General features: G+C 40.6%; 1 protein-coding gene across 3 annotated transcripts in view; it reads left to right on the forward strand.

Annotated features, from left to right (window-relative positions):
• Positions 1–20,597, forward strand: part of ERBB4 (erb-b2 receptor tyrosine kinase 4) — a 2,224,949-nt gene that overhangs the window by 1,673,341 nt on the left and 531,011 nt on the right. For all 3 annotated transcript variants that reach the window (XM_085648582.1, XM_085648584.1, XM_085648585.1), the window contains exon 14: positions 4,157–4,250. In XM_085648582.1, coding sequence (XP_085504708.1) covers positions 4,157–4,250 — 94 coding nt within the window. The remainder of the gene's footprint in view (positions 1–4,156; positions 4,251–20,597) is intronic.

Genomic DNA, 20,597 nt, shown 5'->3' on the forward strand with positions numbered 1-20,597 from the left:
TCCCTGATTACAGATCCCATTCTGACATTAGCATGGGTACCACTTGTGCGCTCAGATAAGATACCAAAACATCAGGGCCAGATGGCTAACACAGAGTTTCCTTAAGAGCTCATCCATATTAATTGAGCGACAAACTGAGCAACAAACTAATCTTCTCACTGATACTTGGTGGAATAAGTCTCAGAGATGCCCCCTAACCTCTTAAAGCTTTCCGCAGGCCTCCGTAAAGTAATGGCTAGGTGGTTTAGGTTGCTGGATACAGAATAATCTACTGACCAGTTAATGACCTAGGGTTCGGGGAGTCTGACAGACCAATTACGATGGTTCTGAACACCGTTTGGTTGGACTCCCATTGACTTCAATGGGAGCCTGTGTTTCGACCGACAACGCAGGCTCCCATTGACGAATGGGGTGGTTGCGGAAAACCTTGCACCCTGTGGCGGGCACCCCATGGTGCCTTCCACACTGTGCATTGTTGCAAAGAAGGGTCCCATGGGTCACCCATGGGCCCCAACCGGAGAACTCCAGGTGAAGTGGGGCCTTCTACGGGCCCCCAAAGTCATTTTCCGACAGCCTTTTCGTGTCGTAAAAACCGATTCGGAAAGGCTGTCCAAACCAGACATCGTAATACGTTGGTCAGAAACGCGGTCCATAGAGCTTTATGATTCGTCTCCAACCGACTCGGAGTCTCCGAATGCCAGTCGGAACTGAGTCGGACAGACCAAGTGGTTACCTTCCATCGTAAATGGTCGGTCGGAAAGGTTTGAGTCAGTTGGAAACATGGCTTCCGACTCGGGTTAGGATAATCTGAATGCCGCTCGCAGCCTTTCCTACCGACATCGTAATGAGGCCCCAAGTTCGACAGAGACCTTGAAATGAAAATATATTTAATAGTAGTAGCATGTGCCCCCCACCTAGGTATATGTGGCTGCCATGGAGTGTGCAGGGATCACCACTTCCATAGCATTACAAAGATCAAAATAAATCAGATGGGAATAGAGTGCTCATCCTCTTTGGTCTATTCCTTGAAGAGCCCCTTCTGTCCAAATGGGCTCAAACAGATTATTCTCATTTCCCAGGAGGATATCTTTAACCCACCACTATTAAATGTAATCCATTTCTTTTCTCAGCATGTTTAAGATCAAGTTCCCCTATGAGGTCGAACAGTAGTACAACATTCAGATTGTTCTTATTAATACAATTATTATTGCTGAAATTAATTATGATAATACTGAAATTCCAAAACCAACAATAATAAAAGGCTTGAGTCAAATTGCTCTTGTGAAAAATAGGTGAGATGGAACAGGCCAAGCTGGTTCTGAACCAGGCAATAAGCACACCCTTGGCCCGCCCAGCAACGGCAGGAGTGGAGTAACAGGAAAAACATTCACAAAACACATCTGATGTAGCCGGGGTTCCTGCATTAGAATTGTATCATATAATGGAAGAACATTCCATCCCATTTTCAAACCCTAATTTGGCTTGTAACCTGCTATGTTCCAACTCAATACATTAATAACTTTTGAAATGCCAGCTGCTGCAAGATTCTCTTTTACTGCAACTACCCTTGTGCAATTACTTATATTAAGGGGGCTAGCCGTAGGAATAATTGTGGGGCGTAACTGATACCACAATTTGCGTGCGTTAAATGACCTGCCCTTCTGAAGTCAGTCATTATCAGACAAAACCATACCTGTTGGATACAGGTAATGCACAAGTTTGGGAGGAGGGGAGATTTATGGCTGCAGACTGGCCTGGCACTGTCAAGGCATCCAAACTGAGATATCGATACTGCATATTATGAATTTAAGCATTACAAGCATTAGTATAAGGAACATAAAGCAGGTGAGAGCAATATTTCGGAAACTAAGGAAGATTTTGCTAGGCAGGAGATGCCCAAGCAATACCGGAAAGGCTGTATTGAGTGTGTATAAGTAGAATATGTGTATTTCAACTTTGTGACTTTCATACATTAATAAGACCGGATTTCATGAAGTCATTAAAACATCATTGGCCATCTTTATTCACCACATGAAAACAGACTGGCGATCTCACCCCTCCCTCGAGATGTATGAGGCTATTTTACAGTTAGTTCTAGGATAATTCAGTGGAGAGCAGGGGAGATTTGCTCGCAAGTCAGAGTTTTGCATACCTTTAAATCTTAATTTTGTTCTACACATGTGGGACAAATGCTTTAGTTATTTTACCAAAATGTAATTTCTTATGGAAATATCAGAAAGAAAAGATTAAAAATGTTTTAAAACACACTTCCACTTTCTACATGTGATATATCAACAACTAGGGATTGAAAATAGTTAAAATTGTTTGCTAACCAGTTTTAAAGATGTGTTAATAGTTTTTGCAATTGTGAAATACACATTTACAAGTATTTTTCTGTTTTTCAAAACGGTTAAACATGCCTTAAACTATTCACTTTTAAAATGCTGTGTGTCTTGTTTTAACATTACAACGTTTTAAAATACATTTACTTTTGTTTTATTAATTTTCATTAATGTTTAGGATTTACATTTTTGAATATTTAAAATGAACAGCTGTTATAATGGTTGCGGAAAACGACCTAACATATATAAATACAATTTAAATTTTAGAATTGTTTTAACTTTTTTGTATTTGTATTTATAGAAATTTTAAATTACATAAAACATTTAAAATGTTGTTTAAACTTCAAAACTTGAAATTAGTAAAAAATATATAGGGTTTTTGTAAGCTGTTATTCATACTTCACATTTTTAGAAGAAGTTGGATTTAAATTCAGATTTATAACTGTTTGCTAGGATTTTAAGTTATAATATAAAGCTCTAGAAAGATTTCTATGATTTTTTTTTAACTCTAAATTATTTAACAGGATTTTCGAGAATTTCTTTAAATTTGAAATGAGGAAAAATATGTAGTTAATAAGTTATTCGATTGAACATCATTATGCACTTTGCAGTACATTGAAAGTGTTTCTTTGTGTTCTACACAGCTATGTATCACTTAAACAAATTCGACTTTTTAATTTTAACCCATTTAGCACTTTTACGTAACATACAGAATATTTAACAGAACGTTTTCACCTATTTAAACCTCACTCCCTAGTAAAAAGTGAAATGCTTTATTTAATGTTGTCAATGATTTTAAGACTTTTTTCTTGTGACAGGAAATGCCTTGAACACAAATTGACTCACAATGTCTTAGCAACGTTGGTGATTCGTGATTTATCCAACAGATATTTGCCTAGCACAGCTTACGTTGGTCACTAAATGGCATGAAAGAACCTAGGCTCTATGACACACTCATCAGCTTAATTTGTTATTTTTGAAGGAATATCTTGTTTCCTTTGAAGTTTAAAATTTGATTCTAATATGATGATTAAGGCTTTGTATTTGAGATGTTGCCTCATCCCAGAAGAGTGATATTTCGTATCTTGCAGTCTGCACCATATATACTTTTATATGTATATGCAGGGCCACTGAAATTATGCGGCAGATGAGGACCAAATTATGCAGCAAGGTTGACTAAATAATGCAGCATGAAAAGGCAAATTATGCAGTATAATGTGGCACATTTTGTATTAATATAACCTCATTATTTTGGCATTTTTACAACTGAAAACACTGTTGAGGAAAAGATTTCACCTTATTAGTACCAATTTAGTAACAAAAGACAGCAATAAGCAACTGAAAGAGAACCAGTAAACCTTTTCAAAGGGCCCTTCATCGTGCATGAGCACAAGTCGTTTCATTTTCAGTAGCTTTTAATCCCTATGTGCTAATGTGCTAGAAAGTAGAAACAAAACTTTTTGTTTGTTGACATCAGCAGATTATGCATCAGATAATAGAATATATGGCAAATGTGGCATATCCTTAATTATGCGAAAAACGTAGCAGAATCACAAAATTTCAGTGACCTCGTGTATACATTATGTTCTGAAGATCAGGCAGGCTGTGTTTTTTTCTGTATCTATAGCTTGCTTGAGCAACAAGTAGGTAGCAGTGGAAGGAGGCCTTCTGTGGCCAGAAATCAACAATAACACAAGAAACGTCAACAGTTCATTCAGACCGAGCTACAGATATAACCATATTGAAACACGTGCATGTTTAGCCTTTCTCTAAAGCCTTTCAAACCTCTGCTCACTCAGTCTTTGTCTTTGCAGGGAATTCCGCGAGTTTGCTAATGGAACCCAATGTGTGGAATGTGATCTACAGTGTGAGAAGATGGATGAATACATGGTCACCTGCCATGGCCCAGTAAGATACATATATATTCATGGCAAATCCTTAAAAGTCTACCACTGTCTTTACCTGCTGTATGACCGCTGACAACATGTAGCCTTCAGCCCCTCTTTCTCTTTGCTCAAACTCTACAGTCCCTGTGTCTGTGCCAGGCGTTTCCATGCATTCACTGATTTTTCATCCACTGCTTGGAGGAGGAGGTTTAGCATTATAGAAAGCTTTAGTTCTGCTTTTCCTAATCATAACAATTCCGGTGAAATGCATACTCATTAAATGGAGGGGCAGTCCTTGTAAACCACAGACATTTTAAACGTGTTGAGCCAAACATTGAAGGTCAGACATACGTGTGCGGAGCTGCTTTTTTACATGGCACAAGTCGAGCGTGTACCTGAGTGAATTGCGTTCCGCCCAGGCGTGGGAGAAGGTTTTGCATTCTATAGGACAAAAGATGTAATGTTCACCCCGCGTGTCAGTATCTGGCGCTATCTAGTGCTAATCATGTTAGTTGTCATGATAAAAAGGGCCAACTTGCTGCAAAATCTAAATTTTGCAGCACAGGCCCCCAAAAGAACACAGAAGCTGAGGAATATTACCCCACCTGTCCTCCTTCTGACAGGTGATCAATAATTTTAGTGAGGCTGTGGAAGCAGAGGTTGAGTCATTACACCACCTTAATGTTTGCAATTGCAACGACTCTACGCTGCAACATACTGTTGCAGTGTAGCCTCAAAGAGTGTTTAACCCTACGAGCAGCATCCATGTTTCTTTTTAACTCCGAGAAGGACAAGAAGGTGTTGTCTTTAGAGCTCTTACCTGCAGAAGAATCTGTCCACCATTTAAAATGTCAGTGTAAATGTCTCTGGTTGAAGAATACGTTTTGGTGCTTTTATTGATTAAATTATTTTTTTAAAACTCTGGAAACAATCGAGTACATGAACACCAAACGCTTTAGTTGGAAAAATAAATCAAGGACAATAACTTTGCTCAATTAAGTCTTCAGCATTTGTGGGAGTCACACGAGCGAGTGACCCTGTCGCCTGTTTTATCGATGATATGAAAGCATACTTTAGGCTAGCATTGCCTCCTTCTTTTTACCTCCTGTTGTTAAGTTTAATCAGCGCTCCAGAAAGATGTCTTTGCTGGTGGATTTCAGTGTATTTACACTGTGTACTCCACCCCTCCTGAGCTATTCACGAGTCTCTCCTTCATACTGCTGCCGATGTTCCTGTCCTGTGGAGTAGCTTCCTGCAAAGAGCGCGACTGAGGCCTACACCCCTCCCACAGCTGGTAGTAACTGCTGCGCCTTCTGCTATTGCTGTGACTTTCCTTTTAATCATCATTTATTTTCTTGTCCTTTTTTTGCCATATTGTATTAAAATGGAGGAGGAAAATGTGCATATCATTAATAACAAACGCAAACAAAGAACGTTTCCTCCAGTTAAGTAAAACTTTTAGATACTAATGAACCTTCTTTATCTACATTATTGGAAGAAATAAAAGCTATTCATTCTAATACAGACAATACTGCGTCAGAAACAAAAAATGTGCATTAAGGTAAGGCAAGTCTTTCTATGAAAGTTTGTGACACCACAATAAAAAATCAGGATAATAAATCAAAAATTGATAGTATTATGCCAATCACATCAAAGGTTGTTCCTTTGAGTCATCTATTACTAGATTTAAAAAAACACAATTGGCAGTAAAATTTGCGCATTTTTAATTTTCCAGAAAATGTCGAGGGCAATGACTGTAGACGCTAGCTGGAAAACGTATTACCTGGTCCTTTGCGTCTAAAGTTCCCAGAAAAATTGGAAATTGATATGGCACACAGAATTCCTTCACAACGCAATCGAAGTTATACCAAACTTCGTCAAATGATCTTTAAAGTACTGCATCAGTTAGTGATGATCCAGAAAGCGACAAGAGGGATTCCGCCACTAATGGTTAATGGTAACAACATTTTTATCAATCAAGAATTTGCCAAGGAAACAGTTTATATCGGCAAAGAGTTTACAGTGCTTAGACCAAGAGTAAGGAGCTCTGGTGTTAAATATGGCCTTTTTGATCCATCTACTATGAGAATTTAGAAAGATGATTTCCCCAAGTAATTTCAATGTCCGGGTGATCTTCGTGCCTTTTTGGATCAACAGTCTCTGCTTTCCATGGATACTAATGAGATTGATACCTGAATCTTCTGTTTTAATATTTTCTTATAGCTAGCCTATTTTACGAGTTTCTTTATTAGGGCATTGTCTCTGGTGGTCACTCTTGCACATGCATGTGCTTATATGTTGTCTTTTTCATGTTTTCCTTGTCTTTCCTTTTCCTCTTTCCTTTTATTTCTAGAGCTACTTTTTACATTTGCAGATTATCCTTCTTTTTCTTTCATACTGTTCTGTCTCTTTTCTGAATAAGGATAACGATAATAGAATTAAAATTGTTTCTTTTCATTTTAAAGGTTAGCAGCACCCTGTTAAACGTATGAACATTTTAGATTACTTGGCAAAACATAAAGAAAATAATTGTTTACTCCAAGAGACACATATAGATAATACAACTTTATCATACATGAATAAAGAATGGGTTGGTAATGTTCTTTCTTCCCCTGCCATGGAGTTGCTTTTCTGTTTGCTAAAAAACGGCACCTCCAAATACTAAATAAATATTCCGATGCAGATAGTTGATATCTTAGAGTCAAAATTAAAACTGATAATACCGTTTTATATTTGGTTATTGTTTATGGTCCAACAACTGATTATCCATATTTTTGTTACCTTTAAACATCAGAAGTGCTCAAATTATGGAATATTCCACATATTATTGGAGGTGATTTTAATCTAATATGCCCTATTAGACAGAACATCTTTAACTAAATATCGTCCGCCCAAACCTTTTTACACTCTCCAATCCTTCTTTAAAAACTACCAAACTAGTAGATATCTGGCACTTACATCATCCAACAGATTTTTTATTTCCAATCCTCATAATTCTTATTCCCAAATGCATTATTTATTAATATCCATCAATTAATCAATTCAACTTCTGACCGTATTATTAATTATAGAGATATTTATAATCATTATTTTGTTTTGCAACTTGACTCCACTCAGCAGTCTCAACGTAGATGGCGTATGAAAGTGAATGTTGCCCTCAATGACACTAAAACATTTGTCTGCAATACATGACTATTTTTTCTTCTAATCTAGAAGGCTCTACTTTAATTGTAAATCATTGAAATGCATTCAAAGTTTAATTCAGAGGTGTAACCATATCTACTATGACACATGGGGCCATATGTATGAAGCCAATTTGCGATCGCAAAAGCCGAAATTAGCAGAATTTCAGAATTTGCAATCGCTAATTAGCAGTGTGCAATATAGCACACAAACCCCCCTCGCAAAATAAGGAATCACAAATTTTGCGATTCCCTATTTTGCGATTACATTTAAGGAATCGCAAGTTGCGATTCCTTAAATGCAATGTAAAAAGCACAAAAGACAGTGCAATTTGGCCTTAAGGAATTGCAATTTACCACCAACTTCAAGATGGTGGTAAATTGCGATTTCACTTAAAAATGCACATTTTAGCATTTTTGAAAGTGCCATGTGGCGCACATACATGCCCATAGGTCATGTATGTTTGCCACATGTGCACACATGCACATTTCAGGGGTGCAACAGGGTGTCCTTTTGACACCCTGGAACCCTTGGAATTGCATTCTCAATTTGCGATTCTCCAATTGAGAATCGCAAATTGAGAATGTCTTCCCATTCATTCCTATGGGCCTCCTAGCCCATAGGAATGAATGGGAAGGTATTCCTTATTTGCGAATCTCAATTTGTAATTTGCAAATAAGGAATATGTTGGATTCGCAAAATTATTTGCAAATCTCACATACGCTGCATTTTGCAAGTCTCAAATTGCAATTCGCAAAAAACGCTATTTGAGATTCGCGAAACTGTATTTTGTTACATATGGCCCTTTATAATAAATCATTTGACTCTAAACTTAAAGATCTTGACAAACAAATAACTAAATATGAGCACCTATTTACCAATGATATCACTTACAAACTACACTTACAAAAACTCCATTATGAATTAAACTCCCTGTTAAGTAAAATGGATGACATTCAGATTTTTATTAATAAGGCAAATTTGTGTTTCAGCACTAATAGATCTGGATGGCTTGAAGCAAAGTATCTTCATATAAAAAAAGATAAAAATCAAATCAATACAATCCATGGTCCAAATGGTGAAATTGCACTAACACAAAAAAATTCTTAATTAATTTCTTGATTATTATCCAAATTTATACAGTAATCCTCCATCTACTGATACCCATAATATTGATACGTTTTGGAGTGTTGTGGTTTACCTAAAATGTCTCAACCAGTTAGAGATGAACTGGATTTTAGCAATCTCTATAAAAGAAATTGAATAAGCTATTAAATCACAAAAAATCTCTTAAAGTCTGTGGTACTGAGGATTCCCGGCTAAATTGTATAAAGAAGTTTGTCTTCATCTACTACCTCATCTACTCAAACTATTTACTCACTTTAGTATTTTAGGATTAACTTCGGGATCCTTCACTGGAGCCTTAAATATCCTTCTCCTGAAACCCAACAAAGATCCTAACAAAGTTTCAAATTATCATCCAATATCTTCAATTAATAAGGACTGTAAGCTTTATGCAAAAATTCTAGCAACCAGATTATCCTCTATCCTTGACACTGTTATTCATGTTGATCAATCTGGTTTCATGAAACTTAGGCACTCTAGTCCATCCTTTTCTTTTCCTTCCAGAGTCCTAGCACTTGATGCTCAAAAGCTTTTGATAAATTCCTTTGGCTTTATTTATTTCACACCTTATCTGCATTTCATTTTAGCAGTTTGTTTATTTTCATGATATCAGCACTATATCCAGGTCCAACTGCCAAACCTTTCATTAATGGCCAAATCTCTAATAATGTTTACCTTGTTAGAGGCACTAGACAAAGATGTCCCTTATCATCATTGCTTTTTCTCCTTGCTATTGAACCTGTGCTCTCTACAATCAGAGATTCTATTGAAATAAAAGGCCTCATTATTCAGGGTGTTACTACAAACACTTCAGCCTATGCTGACCATGTCCTGTTATATATTCGTAAACCTAAATCTTCCATTCCTCCTGCTAAACCTAATTCAAATGTACTCTCAGATTTCAGGCTGCACTTTAAACACTATTAAAACAATGTGTTTCCCTCTGAATGTTCACTGTACCCAAGATATGCTTCCCAACACTGATATAATTTCACAAAAAGAAAAACTTAAATATCTTGGTGGCCTATTTTCTCATACTATTAAACAATCAATTACATTGAATTGTAAATACATTCTTAAGCATGTTAAAGATAAATTTCATATGTGGTCTGCCTTACATCTATCTTAGTGGGGGAAAATTGAATCTATAAAAATATTTATCACTCCAAAAATCTTTTATTTCCTTTCTATGATACCTACTCAACTACCTCTTCAGTTATATAAAAATGTAGCTAAACTCATATCTGAATTTATTTGGAATAGCTAAACTCCTCGCTTAAGTTACAAAAAGTTGAAAGTTGCATAGATTAATGGAGGTTTTAGCTTACCAGATTTTCTTAACTATCATAAAGCTTTTTTTTTTCAAACAAGGTTCTTTTTGGTTCAGTCATACAGGCCTCAATAAGTCACCTTTGTGGCTTCTCATTGAACGCGGATTGGTATCACCCTTCCCTTATCTGCATTATTTACTATGTCCAATTTTACAACCTTACTAAAATCATCAACCATTTTTAAATCTACAAAACTAATATTACAGGACCTAGACACTCTGTTTCAGTTTCCTATTTGAAATACTTCAAATCTGTCCTTATGGTATAATCCATTAATGAAATCTGCTTGAACCGCAATATGTTGGCAACCCGGCATGAAAGTTGGTATTTTTTTATTTACAAGATATATATCATTATAATACTAGGTATGCATATGTTTACTTTATTTGATGTATAGGGTCAAGAAACTCTATGAGGGTGCTCATAGGGTCGTATTGTAGCTTTCACTGTGAAAGTGGTCCATGCCATTAAAGTGAGGGATATGAGAGGGTTGTCGTATCACTTCTGTTGATATCAGGGTACATTTGGGTGGTGCTTAGCACACAAACACAGTCACACTCTATCTCTCTCTCTCTCTCTATCTCTATCTCATATATATTGTTAGAAATGGGGTCTAACAATTGGCCAGAGGTATGTACCCTGTCCAAGTAGGGACCCACTATTCTAGTCAGGGTAAGTCAGTTACACACTAAAGATAACCCGTGCTCACCCCCTTGGTAGCTTGGCTAGAGCAGTCAGGCTTATCCCCAGAGGCAATGTGTAAAGTATTTGTGTACACACACACACACACACACCTACAGTACTCCACACTAGTTTAGAACAACAGTCAATAGTTATCTCAAAGCAAGACAAAAATGTCAAAAATCCAACATATGCAAGTCAAGATATGAATTTCTAAAGATGTAATAAAGTTATAGCTCTTAGAAAACAATAGCTCCAACTGGGGCTATCAGGTCACGCTTGACCGGGGCAAATCCACAAGTTAAGTCGATCCATGATGGAGAGCGGGCCGGATACAGTAGTCACACAGACCCTAGTACAGTGCTTTGGATGAGTCAAAAGTCAAAGACGATACGAGATGCAAAAGAGGTGAGGCGTCACTGTAGCAAGTGATGCGTCGGTTCCTTACTGCGGTGCAGTGTCGATGAAGTCTGCAATGAGGGACGTTGCATTGCGCACAGGAGATGATACATCACTCTCGTGAGGCGTCCGTTCCAATGGTAGTGTGGTGTCAATGAAGCATTGAAAGCCAAACCATGCTGCGTCGATTCCACGGCATCAAAGCAGTTGCTGCGTCGGAGCTGGGGCAGTGCATCACAGACTTCAGTGAAATGGTGCTCCAGACTCACACAATGGTGGTTCTTCGAAGGTGCTTCAGCAAGGTTGAGGCCTGTGTTGTAAGTCACGGTCTATGAGTCAAGTGGGAACCATGGCGTCGGTACAGGCAGTGGTGATGCATTGAGTTTTGCAGAGATATGCCAGTTCCAAAATCACGCTTGGAGTCATTGCGTTAGTTTCTTTATTTAGCAGCGAAACTCACTTCCAAGGGTCCATAACTAAAATTGGCACCACTTGGTAGAGTAGGGCTCTCAGCAGAGGAGCTCAGGTGCTGCAGTCTTTGATAGCCCTGAGACTGCCAACAGGTGGCAAGCTCAACTCAAGCCCTTGGAGAAACTTTGAAAAGCAGGATGTAGAGAGCAAAGTCCAGTCCTCTCACTTTCAAGCAAGAATCAGAAGTCCAACACAGCAAGTAAGCAGCAAAGTGGCAGTGCCTCCTGGCAGCACAACAGCTCTTCTTCTTGGCAGAATGTTCTCAGTCCAGAAGAGTATATGGTGTCAGGGGTCCAGTATGTATAACTATTTTAGCCTTTGAAGTAGGGAAACTTCAAAGAAAGGTCTTTGTAGTGAACAAGACCCTGCCCTGGCTCCAGACACACTTACAGGTTGGTATGCAGCTCTTTGTGTGAGGACAGGCACAGCCCTATCCAGGTGCACAGTGTCAGCTCCTCCCACCACTCTAGCTTAGGAAGACCCCTCAGTGTTGTGCCATCAGGATATGCAGGACACACCTCAGCTCCCTTTGTGTGTGACTGTCTAGAGTGAACTCACAAAGCCCAACTGTCATCCAACCCAGATGTGTATTCTAGGGACAGGTTGAGGTTTAAGTAAGAAAATGCCAACTTTCTAAAAGTTGCATTTTCAGACCTGAGATTTAAAAAACAACTTCATTAAAAGATGTGATTGTAAATTGTGAGTCCAGTGACACCAAACTACAATTTTCTATCTGCTCCCAATTGGAAGATACACTTGTAAAGTGTTACAAGTCAGATCCAATGCTAACCAGCCTTGCTGTGGTGAAAAACGAATATAGACGTTTTCACTGCCAGGACATGTAAAACTTAAAAGCACATGTCCTACCTTTTAAATACACTGCACTCTGCCAATTGGGCTACCTAGGACCTACCTTAGGAATGCCTTACATGTAATAAAAGGGAAGGTTTGGGCCTGGCAAGAAGGTGAACTTGCCAGGTCGACCTGGCAGTTTAAAACTTCACACACAGGCTCTACAGTGGCAGGCCAGAGACATGTTTGAAAGGCTACTTATGTTGGCGGCACAATCAGTGCTGCATGTAGTGGACTATACTCCGTACTTATCACTAAATCAAATATGCCAATCATGGAGAAACCAAATGCCATGTTTCACACAGAGCACATTCACTTTAGCGCTGGTCAGCAGTGGTAAAGTGTCCAGAGTCCTAAAGCCAAAAAAAAGAAGGTCACAAAAGTAGGTGGAGGAACACAAAAAGTTTGTGGTTAACCCTGTAAAAAGGGCCAGGTCCAACACAGCCCCCTTCCAGCCTTAAATCAGGGCAGACTAATCAATACCTTGATAGACTCTGGACTGCAACTGAATGGGCACTTTCCAGTTCTACCCCTCTCTGAACCCATGTGGATCCCCCAGTTTATGCTCTCAGGGCCCACTAAGCTAACCCATGGGGGATCCTTCTCCTCACCTGTGGACCCCATCTATGCTTCACCCAACCTTACTTTACTCACAGATGCATCCCAGTAGGCCGCCAGTGTCACAATGGCCTGCAAAGTGATGTGACCCTTTCCACCCCCTGGGTTTGACTTCTGTCTCCAACCCAAGGACAACTCTGTCCACAAGGACAGAATCTCACAGTGGCTACAGACAGCTGTAGTGACAAGAGCTACTCCACAGGCCTTCCAGGGCTCTCTAACCTCTGGGGTTACTCAGAGTGGGGACGTGGGGGGGGGGGGGGGCAGTAGCCCCAGGTGACTGGCACCCTTTTTCCACTCTCACTTCCACCAGTTCAGGGGTGGTAACCTGAGACTGATCCTTCCACCCGGGGCCTGTACCCACAGGCTGACCGGGTGCATTGCAAGCCAGTACTTCCTGGGGGGGGGGGGGGGTACCAGTACACCATAGTCCCAAGGGAAACACTTACTGAAAGCGTTGTACAACAATCTGCCTGGCAATGGTCTCCGACCCCTGTCTTTCTGACTGAGCATGGAGTCCTCCAATGCCAGAAGTGGCATCACCAGGGTCAGTCCTGGGGTGCTCTGACCTCCAAGCTAGCAACCCCTGACCCATTGGTCCACCCACTGGGGACTGCCCATCCTCACTCCTCCATTGTGAACTTCTGCATCCTCCTCTGTGGAGTGGTACTGCCAGACACCAGAACTGGTGGGACGCTTGTGGCAGCTGCCCAACCAAGTTCTCCTGGTACTGTGAGATCCCCCTCAGTGGATGGTCTCTTGCTACAGACCAGGCCCCCCTGCTTGTGCCCCCTCTGAGAGCCATCCAAGCACTAGGGCGGAAAATAGGTCACCCTGGGCCTCTGCCCACCGCCACCTTTTTCCTACTCTTGGAAAGGACATGGAACCCTTCCCCCTACCACATTAAGACCTGTCTGTGTCACTATGACCCTCCCCCTAACTCTGATGGGGAAAACCTGAGCCGCTCCCTTTAGGATTACTTCTCAATGTCTCACCAGACCCTCTGGCACTCACCCAGAGGACTGCCTTCAGTGCAAGTTCCCTGGAGTCAGAGAACCTACAATTCACCAGGTGTTGGTGTAGATGTAGAAAACAGTGACTGATCATATGCTGTTCAGCAATCAAACGGTACAGCCCCTCAAGTGTGTTCATCATACTACCCTTCACCCAACCAGCCAGTGTCTGGTGAAACAGTATCTGGCTACCCCTCAAACTCAACCCACACTTTCCTGGGGTGACTCCATACTTCCTCCATGGGGGTATACCTCTCTCTGTCACTTTCTTCAAGCCCTCCTGGCTTACAATTCCAGCTCTCTTAACTTTAACTCATGAGCAAAAAGCATTTTTCTTTCCTCAATGTCTAATTTCTTTATCTCCATATCTAGTTTCTTTTTCTTCAAATCCATTTTTTGTTGCTCCACACCCCCATTAAGTTTTGCCAGTTCCAACTTGAGCTTCCTGGCTTCCAACTGTCCTCCAACTCCTCTGGGGACAGACATCGAGAGGAAACACTGCTCCCTGCCCTGAAGGGAATCTTCCCTGCAGTCATATACTGATTCAACAAATCAAGATGTTAACTGTTTTCCTCCTCCTCCACAGCCTCATCCTCTGGCTGCTCTCCAACCTCCTTGGCTACCAACCAGGCCCTCCGTGCCTTTTGTAGCTCCACCTTTTTGTGAGGCCTTTAAAAGAACATATGAGCTCCCTGCAGAACTTTTCAAGCTGAGTCATGGTATAAGTTTACAACCTCCCCTGCTCAAACACCAAATCTGCAGGTACTGCTGATGGCTCTCCAGAGTGAGACATGATTGTCAAAACTCAAAGGGTTGCAAAGAAACCTAGAAAAGAAAAAATAATATTCTGGTATGTGATGGTCTGCAATATGGAAGTAGTATATACGAATCACTGTATGTAATGTACAAATACAAGTCCTATCCTGACCGCTGATCACAAATGTTAGAAATGGGGTCTCTAGTTGGCAGAGGTATGTAGCCTGTCCAAGTAGAGACTGTTGATATCAGGGCACATTTGTGTGGTGCTTAGCACACAAACACAGTCACACTCTATCTCTCTCATATATATATTGTTAGAAATGGGGTCTAACAATTGGCCAAAGATATGCACCCTGTCCAAGTAGAGACCCACAATCCTAGTCAGGGTGAGTCAATTACACACTAAAAATAACCCGCGCTCACCCCCTTGGTAGTTTGGGAAGAGCATTCAGGCTTCTCACCAGAGGCAATGTGTAAAGTATTTGTACAAACACACACACATACAGAGTAACACAGTAAAAACACCACAAAGGTACTCCACACCAGTTTAGAAAAATAACCAATATTTATCTGAATAAAAAAAGACAAAAACAACAAAAATCCAACACATGCAAGTCAGGATATGAAGTTCTAAAGATTAAATAAAGTTATAGCTCTTAGAAAACAATAGCTGCAACCAGGGCTATCTGGTCGCACTTGAACAGGACAAATCCACAAGTTCAGTCTGACCGCGATGGAGTGTGGACCACATACAGGAGTTAAGAAAGACCCTGGTACAGTACCTTGAATGCGTCAAAAGTGAAAGACGATGCAAGGAGCAGGGGAGGTGAGGCATAGTGAAAGCAGGCAATGGTTCGGTTCCTTACTGCTATGCAGGGTTGTTGGTGCTTGGGGTCAGTACATTGTGCAGTGGAGGTGAGGCGTCACTGTAGCAAGTGATGCGTCAGTTCCTGGAGGCTGTCCATTGTTGAGTTGCTACTGCCCGGGGACGATGCAAGATGCAGGGGTGGTGATGCATCGGTTGCAGGTGCGGTACCTCAGTTCCTTACTGTAGTGTGGTGTCGATGATGAAGTCTGCACTCAGGAAAGATGCATTGCGCACAGGAGGTGATGCTTCGCTCTCTGCAGGCATCAGTTCCAATGGCGGTGCGACGTTGTTGAAACTTCGAAAGCCAAGCCACGCTGTGTTGATTCCATGGCATTGAAACAGGTGCTTTCTTGGAGTCGGGTGGTGCATCATGAACTTTAGTGAAGTGGTGCTCGAGACTCGCGCAGCGGTAGGTCTTCAGAAGCGCTGGCGCAAGGTTGGGGCCTGCGTTGTAAGTCACAGTCGTTGCATTGAGCGGGGACCTCGACTTCGGTGCAGGCAGCGGCGATGTGTCGAGCTTTGCAGAGATGTACCAGTCTGAAGTGATGCTTGGAGTCATTGCCTTGCTGTGTGTGTGTGTGTGTGTGTGTGTGTGTGTGTGTATATATATATATATATATATATATATATATATATATATATATATACATATACATATTTTCCAGCAGCTGCGTGGAGTGGCAATGGGGGCATGCTTCTCCCCTTGCTACGCGTGTTTACATGTGGGCTGGTGGGAGGAGCATGTCCTCAGGGCCACTCACAAAGCCCTTTTTGACCAACATGTACTCCATTGGTGGAGATTCATTGACGACGTCTGTCTAATTTGGAAAGTATCTTTGGAATCAGCTAATAGCTTTGTGGACATACTCAATGTCAATATACTAAATCTTAAATTCACATTTGACATCAGTAATGTAAAGGTACAATTCTTGGATGTAGAGATCTATATAAAAGACAATAGGATCCAAACGAGGTTGCACAGAAAGTCAACAGCAGGAAATTCTGTACTACATGCGAATATCTCACATCCCCATCACCTCATTCGAAGTATTCCCTACGGAGAATTTTTAAGAATTAAACGTATCTGTAGTCATGATGATGATCTTAAGAACTGCCAGGCTGAAGCTTGCGAAAGATTTTTAAACAGAGGTTATAAGGCTAATGAACTGAAATTAGCTCTTGATAAAGCCAATGGTGTCACCATAGATGCTTATCCTCTGCCAATACCTAAGACCAATATATTTTCTAGGCAAACCAATGATGATACTGTTGCCACAAATGTAGAATCTGCTAACAACACTAGACTAATAACAGCCTTTTGCTGACAGGAGAGGCAAATTCGCAAGATTTTATATAAAAATTGGCTGATAATTCGGTCTGGCTTAACAATGTCACAAATCTTGCCTGAGCTTCCAACACTAACATTTAGAAGAGCACCGTCGATGAGGGATGCACTTGTAAAGAATAGCCCGGAGGTTATTGCATCCAACACTTGGTTGTCAGCTAGATCAGGCTTCTTCAAGTGCAGCTCATGTCGCGCTTGTAAATGTGGAAAAAATGTTTGAGTATATCACTGCCTTTAGTCCTGAACCTATGAAAATACAAGGACACTACACTTGTACGGCGGATCATGCCGTATACATTCTAGAGAGCACTTGCCATCTAATGTATGTAGGCAGCACAAAACTGCAAGTTTATAACAGGATCCTACAACACCTTAGAGCGGTGGTGAACTCAGATCCTAACTATCCTGTGGCACGACATTTAAAATTGGTCCACAAGAACAATCTAAATGACCTCAGCTATTATGTTATAAGCTCAGTGCCTAAAAATAGCAGAGGGGGAGACAGAGAAAAAAGATTGAGACAATTGGGATCAGAGTTTATTATGTTACTCGACACCAAAATGCCAAATGGTCTTAATAACATTGATGATTTACATAACTTCCTATGATCAATGTTGGGGCCAGTAATACTAGATATGGTGAAGATTTTCTGGATTGTTTTTTAACTGGTTTTTATTCTTGCTTCAGCCGAGTTTTAGTCTAGGTTTTCCTAGTTTTTATCTGGTTTTAGTGGAGGATATTACCGGTTTTTAGGCTCCTGGATTTTATTCTACCATATGTATATTTTATGTCATTATCAAATTATATGCAATTTAACTTGATGGCTGCTATATTTCTTTATCTATTACCTTGAATAGTGAGAACTATAATCTGGTGTTGCGATGTTTTTTATCTGGTTGGATCTTGGTTTTACTTGGTTTTATCTGAGTTTTCCCTCGGGTTTTACTGGGTTTTATAGAGCTTTGACCGGTTTTTAACATTACCATACCAGTTTTATCAACAGAGTTGGGACACTGGTCCACAATTTAAATATCGTATTATTACTGATATTATGACTTAAAATGATATGCCAATTTTTTGTAATGTTTACTATCTTCAATTGATTATTTGGTTAATTATGTGTGAATAGTGGGGCTTTCCACTAAAATACACATTTGCCAACTGTTTCTTGGCATTGGATTATGACACAATTTATGATGCGCGTTTGCTAAATGCTGCTATATATTTAGGTATATAATTATTCTGAAACTTAGGCACTTTAATGCTTGCACTTTTTTCCACATGTTCTACATATCAGAAAGTTAGTGATATAACAGATGATTCAGGAAGTATAATCGAACTATGCCAATGGATTGATTTCCATACACGTTGATCGATATGGCTCTTCTAGCACTATGCTACTATTACAATTTGAGTCACATGAATTAGAACAATTATTTGGTATTTTTATGTGTGTTGTGGCTCTTTAAGCACTATGCTTTTAGGATGTATTTGTTGAGCCAGATATCATAAATGTATTATATGTGTGTGTAGACAAATACCGTTTGGTTCAAATATCGGAAACAAGATTGTTTCGATGTTTATATTCCTGTCTGAAACTAATTTACATATTGTTGCATCATGTGCTCACTTTAAATCACTATATATATGCACTGATAGGTCCAGCGCGTCATGTGATCAAGACTGCCGTTTGGCAGTCAAAACGCGTCAAGCTGGGCACTTGCTTTTAATCTATATGCACCTGCACTTGCACATGTAAATCTGCAATAAAGGATATCTACCTCCACGTCGTGGTCCGTACCTGCTTTGATCGTGAAAGGATCGCTCGCAGGATATATATATATATATATATATATATATATATATACTTGTGATTAGGGCCTAGTTTCCATAGGATAAGTATTTTTGACTTGCCTATAACTTTGGCCAATCTTCATGAAATTTTCCAAGAATTGTCAAGGTAGGTTCTGTTTGTCATGGAAAGTTTGGGGTGTGATCCGTGCAACCGAGAATTTGGGGTGTGAAATAAGGGTGCATTTGTAATCTGAATTACCATAGGAACCTTTAGCCACACCTACAGCCCAAACTGCTGAACGCACTTAAACCAAATTTACCAGTGAGGTAGACGTTGGTTCAAGGAAGGGCCTTTTGCCTATTTGGTGTAAATCTGTTCAGTATTTTTTGAGAAATTTAAGCTGAAAATTATAGTAATCTCTCTGGACGTGAGTATTTCACAACAGTTTCACGATTATTCGCGAAAGAGCACCCCAACAGGAATGCACCATGAACAGAAAGTTGCAGCCACCATTTTATTGATCGGGAACGGTTCCCAGGGCTGAACATGTACGAAAAAGCTAACATAAGGGGTCAGAGTGGAGGTACTCTGACCCTATGTTTGAGAAATGGGGGAGTTAGTGACACAAGTTATGTGTCCACAATTGTTTTGTTTTTTTAAATCACGCACGATATTTGCGATGATGCCATGACTGCCAGCGCGGCCCCCAATTGCGACTACCGACATCATCATGAATATTGGTAGAAATATAAAAAATATATAAATTTGTACACACTAGCCGGAGACTGTGACACACTTATGTACCTACTTACATATTCACTCAAACACTTATACACCCATTCACATTCCCACTCACACACATATATCCAGTTACATACCCACTCAGATACTGATGTACCCACTGTAATACTCATTCAGGTATTCATGCATGCACTTACAGACTCACTTGGAGGTAACACAAGGAGTTGTTGGCACCTAAGGATGTTCTTGTGGGCCAACTACTCCTCCTGTTACCTTCAGTAAGTCCCACACTGCGGGATTGCTGAGAAGTCTTCGTGGCCTGCCTCCTTTCTTTACCACTCTGCAAACATGCCTCCTGGTGCACTACTAGGTGGGGCATTAAGTACCCGTGGCTGCTGAAGGTCCTTGGGGGTTAATAACCCTTCCAGTTACCTCCAGTAAGTCCCACCCAACAGGATTGCTAAGAGGTCTTCGGAGGTCACGCCCCCTTTCGCCACCACTCTGTGCACACATCTCCTGGTACACTACTGGTTGATGACTGAAGTCCTCTTGTATACTGAGGGACCCCGGGAAGGTGGTGGCCCCTGGGGGAGTGGAGGCAGCCAGGTTTTAAAAACAAATTGGGGGGTTTTCTTTTACCCCCCTCATGCCCCAGAGACCATGGGGCTAATGCATTTACATGGGGCGTCTCTCGGACTCCTCCCGGCCCCGGGGACCATCACCTCTGCAGGGTCATCTTCTTTTTTAAAAATTGGGAGGGGGCCACATGGCCCTCCTTCTGTGCTGTTCTCTGCCCTGTGGACCCCCACCTACCCGGGGCAGACCCTACAAATTTGAAAAGGAGTCAAAAAACCATTAGAAATTCACTAAAAAGACCAAATGTTACAGGAACATTATAGTTAGGCTCAGATTTCACTACAAATGAGAGCAATTCAGCAGTTCTAGTTAGCTGAGCTAACTATAACTTACGCCCCCACAATGCACTGCTAATGACCTTACATATTGTATCACTGATGAGTCATGACATGGTCAGTAACATCACTGATGACCTCTCAAATGACATCACTGATGACATCACTGATGACATCATCCACAGACCCACTCACACCCCATACAACCTCTTTTACATCCACTCAGACAATCAGCCAACCAGTCACATACCCATTCACAGATCCATATGTACTCATA

This window comes from Triturus cristatus, chromosome 3_2 (assembly GCF_964204655.1).
Source record: "Triturus cristatus chromosome 3_2, aTriCri1.1, whole genome shotgun sequence".
In the NCBI taxonomy this organism is placed as follows: Eukaryota; Metazoa; Chordata; class Amphibia; order Caudata; family Salamandridae; genus Triturus; species Triturus cristatus.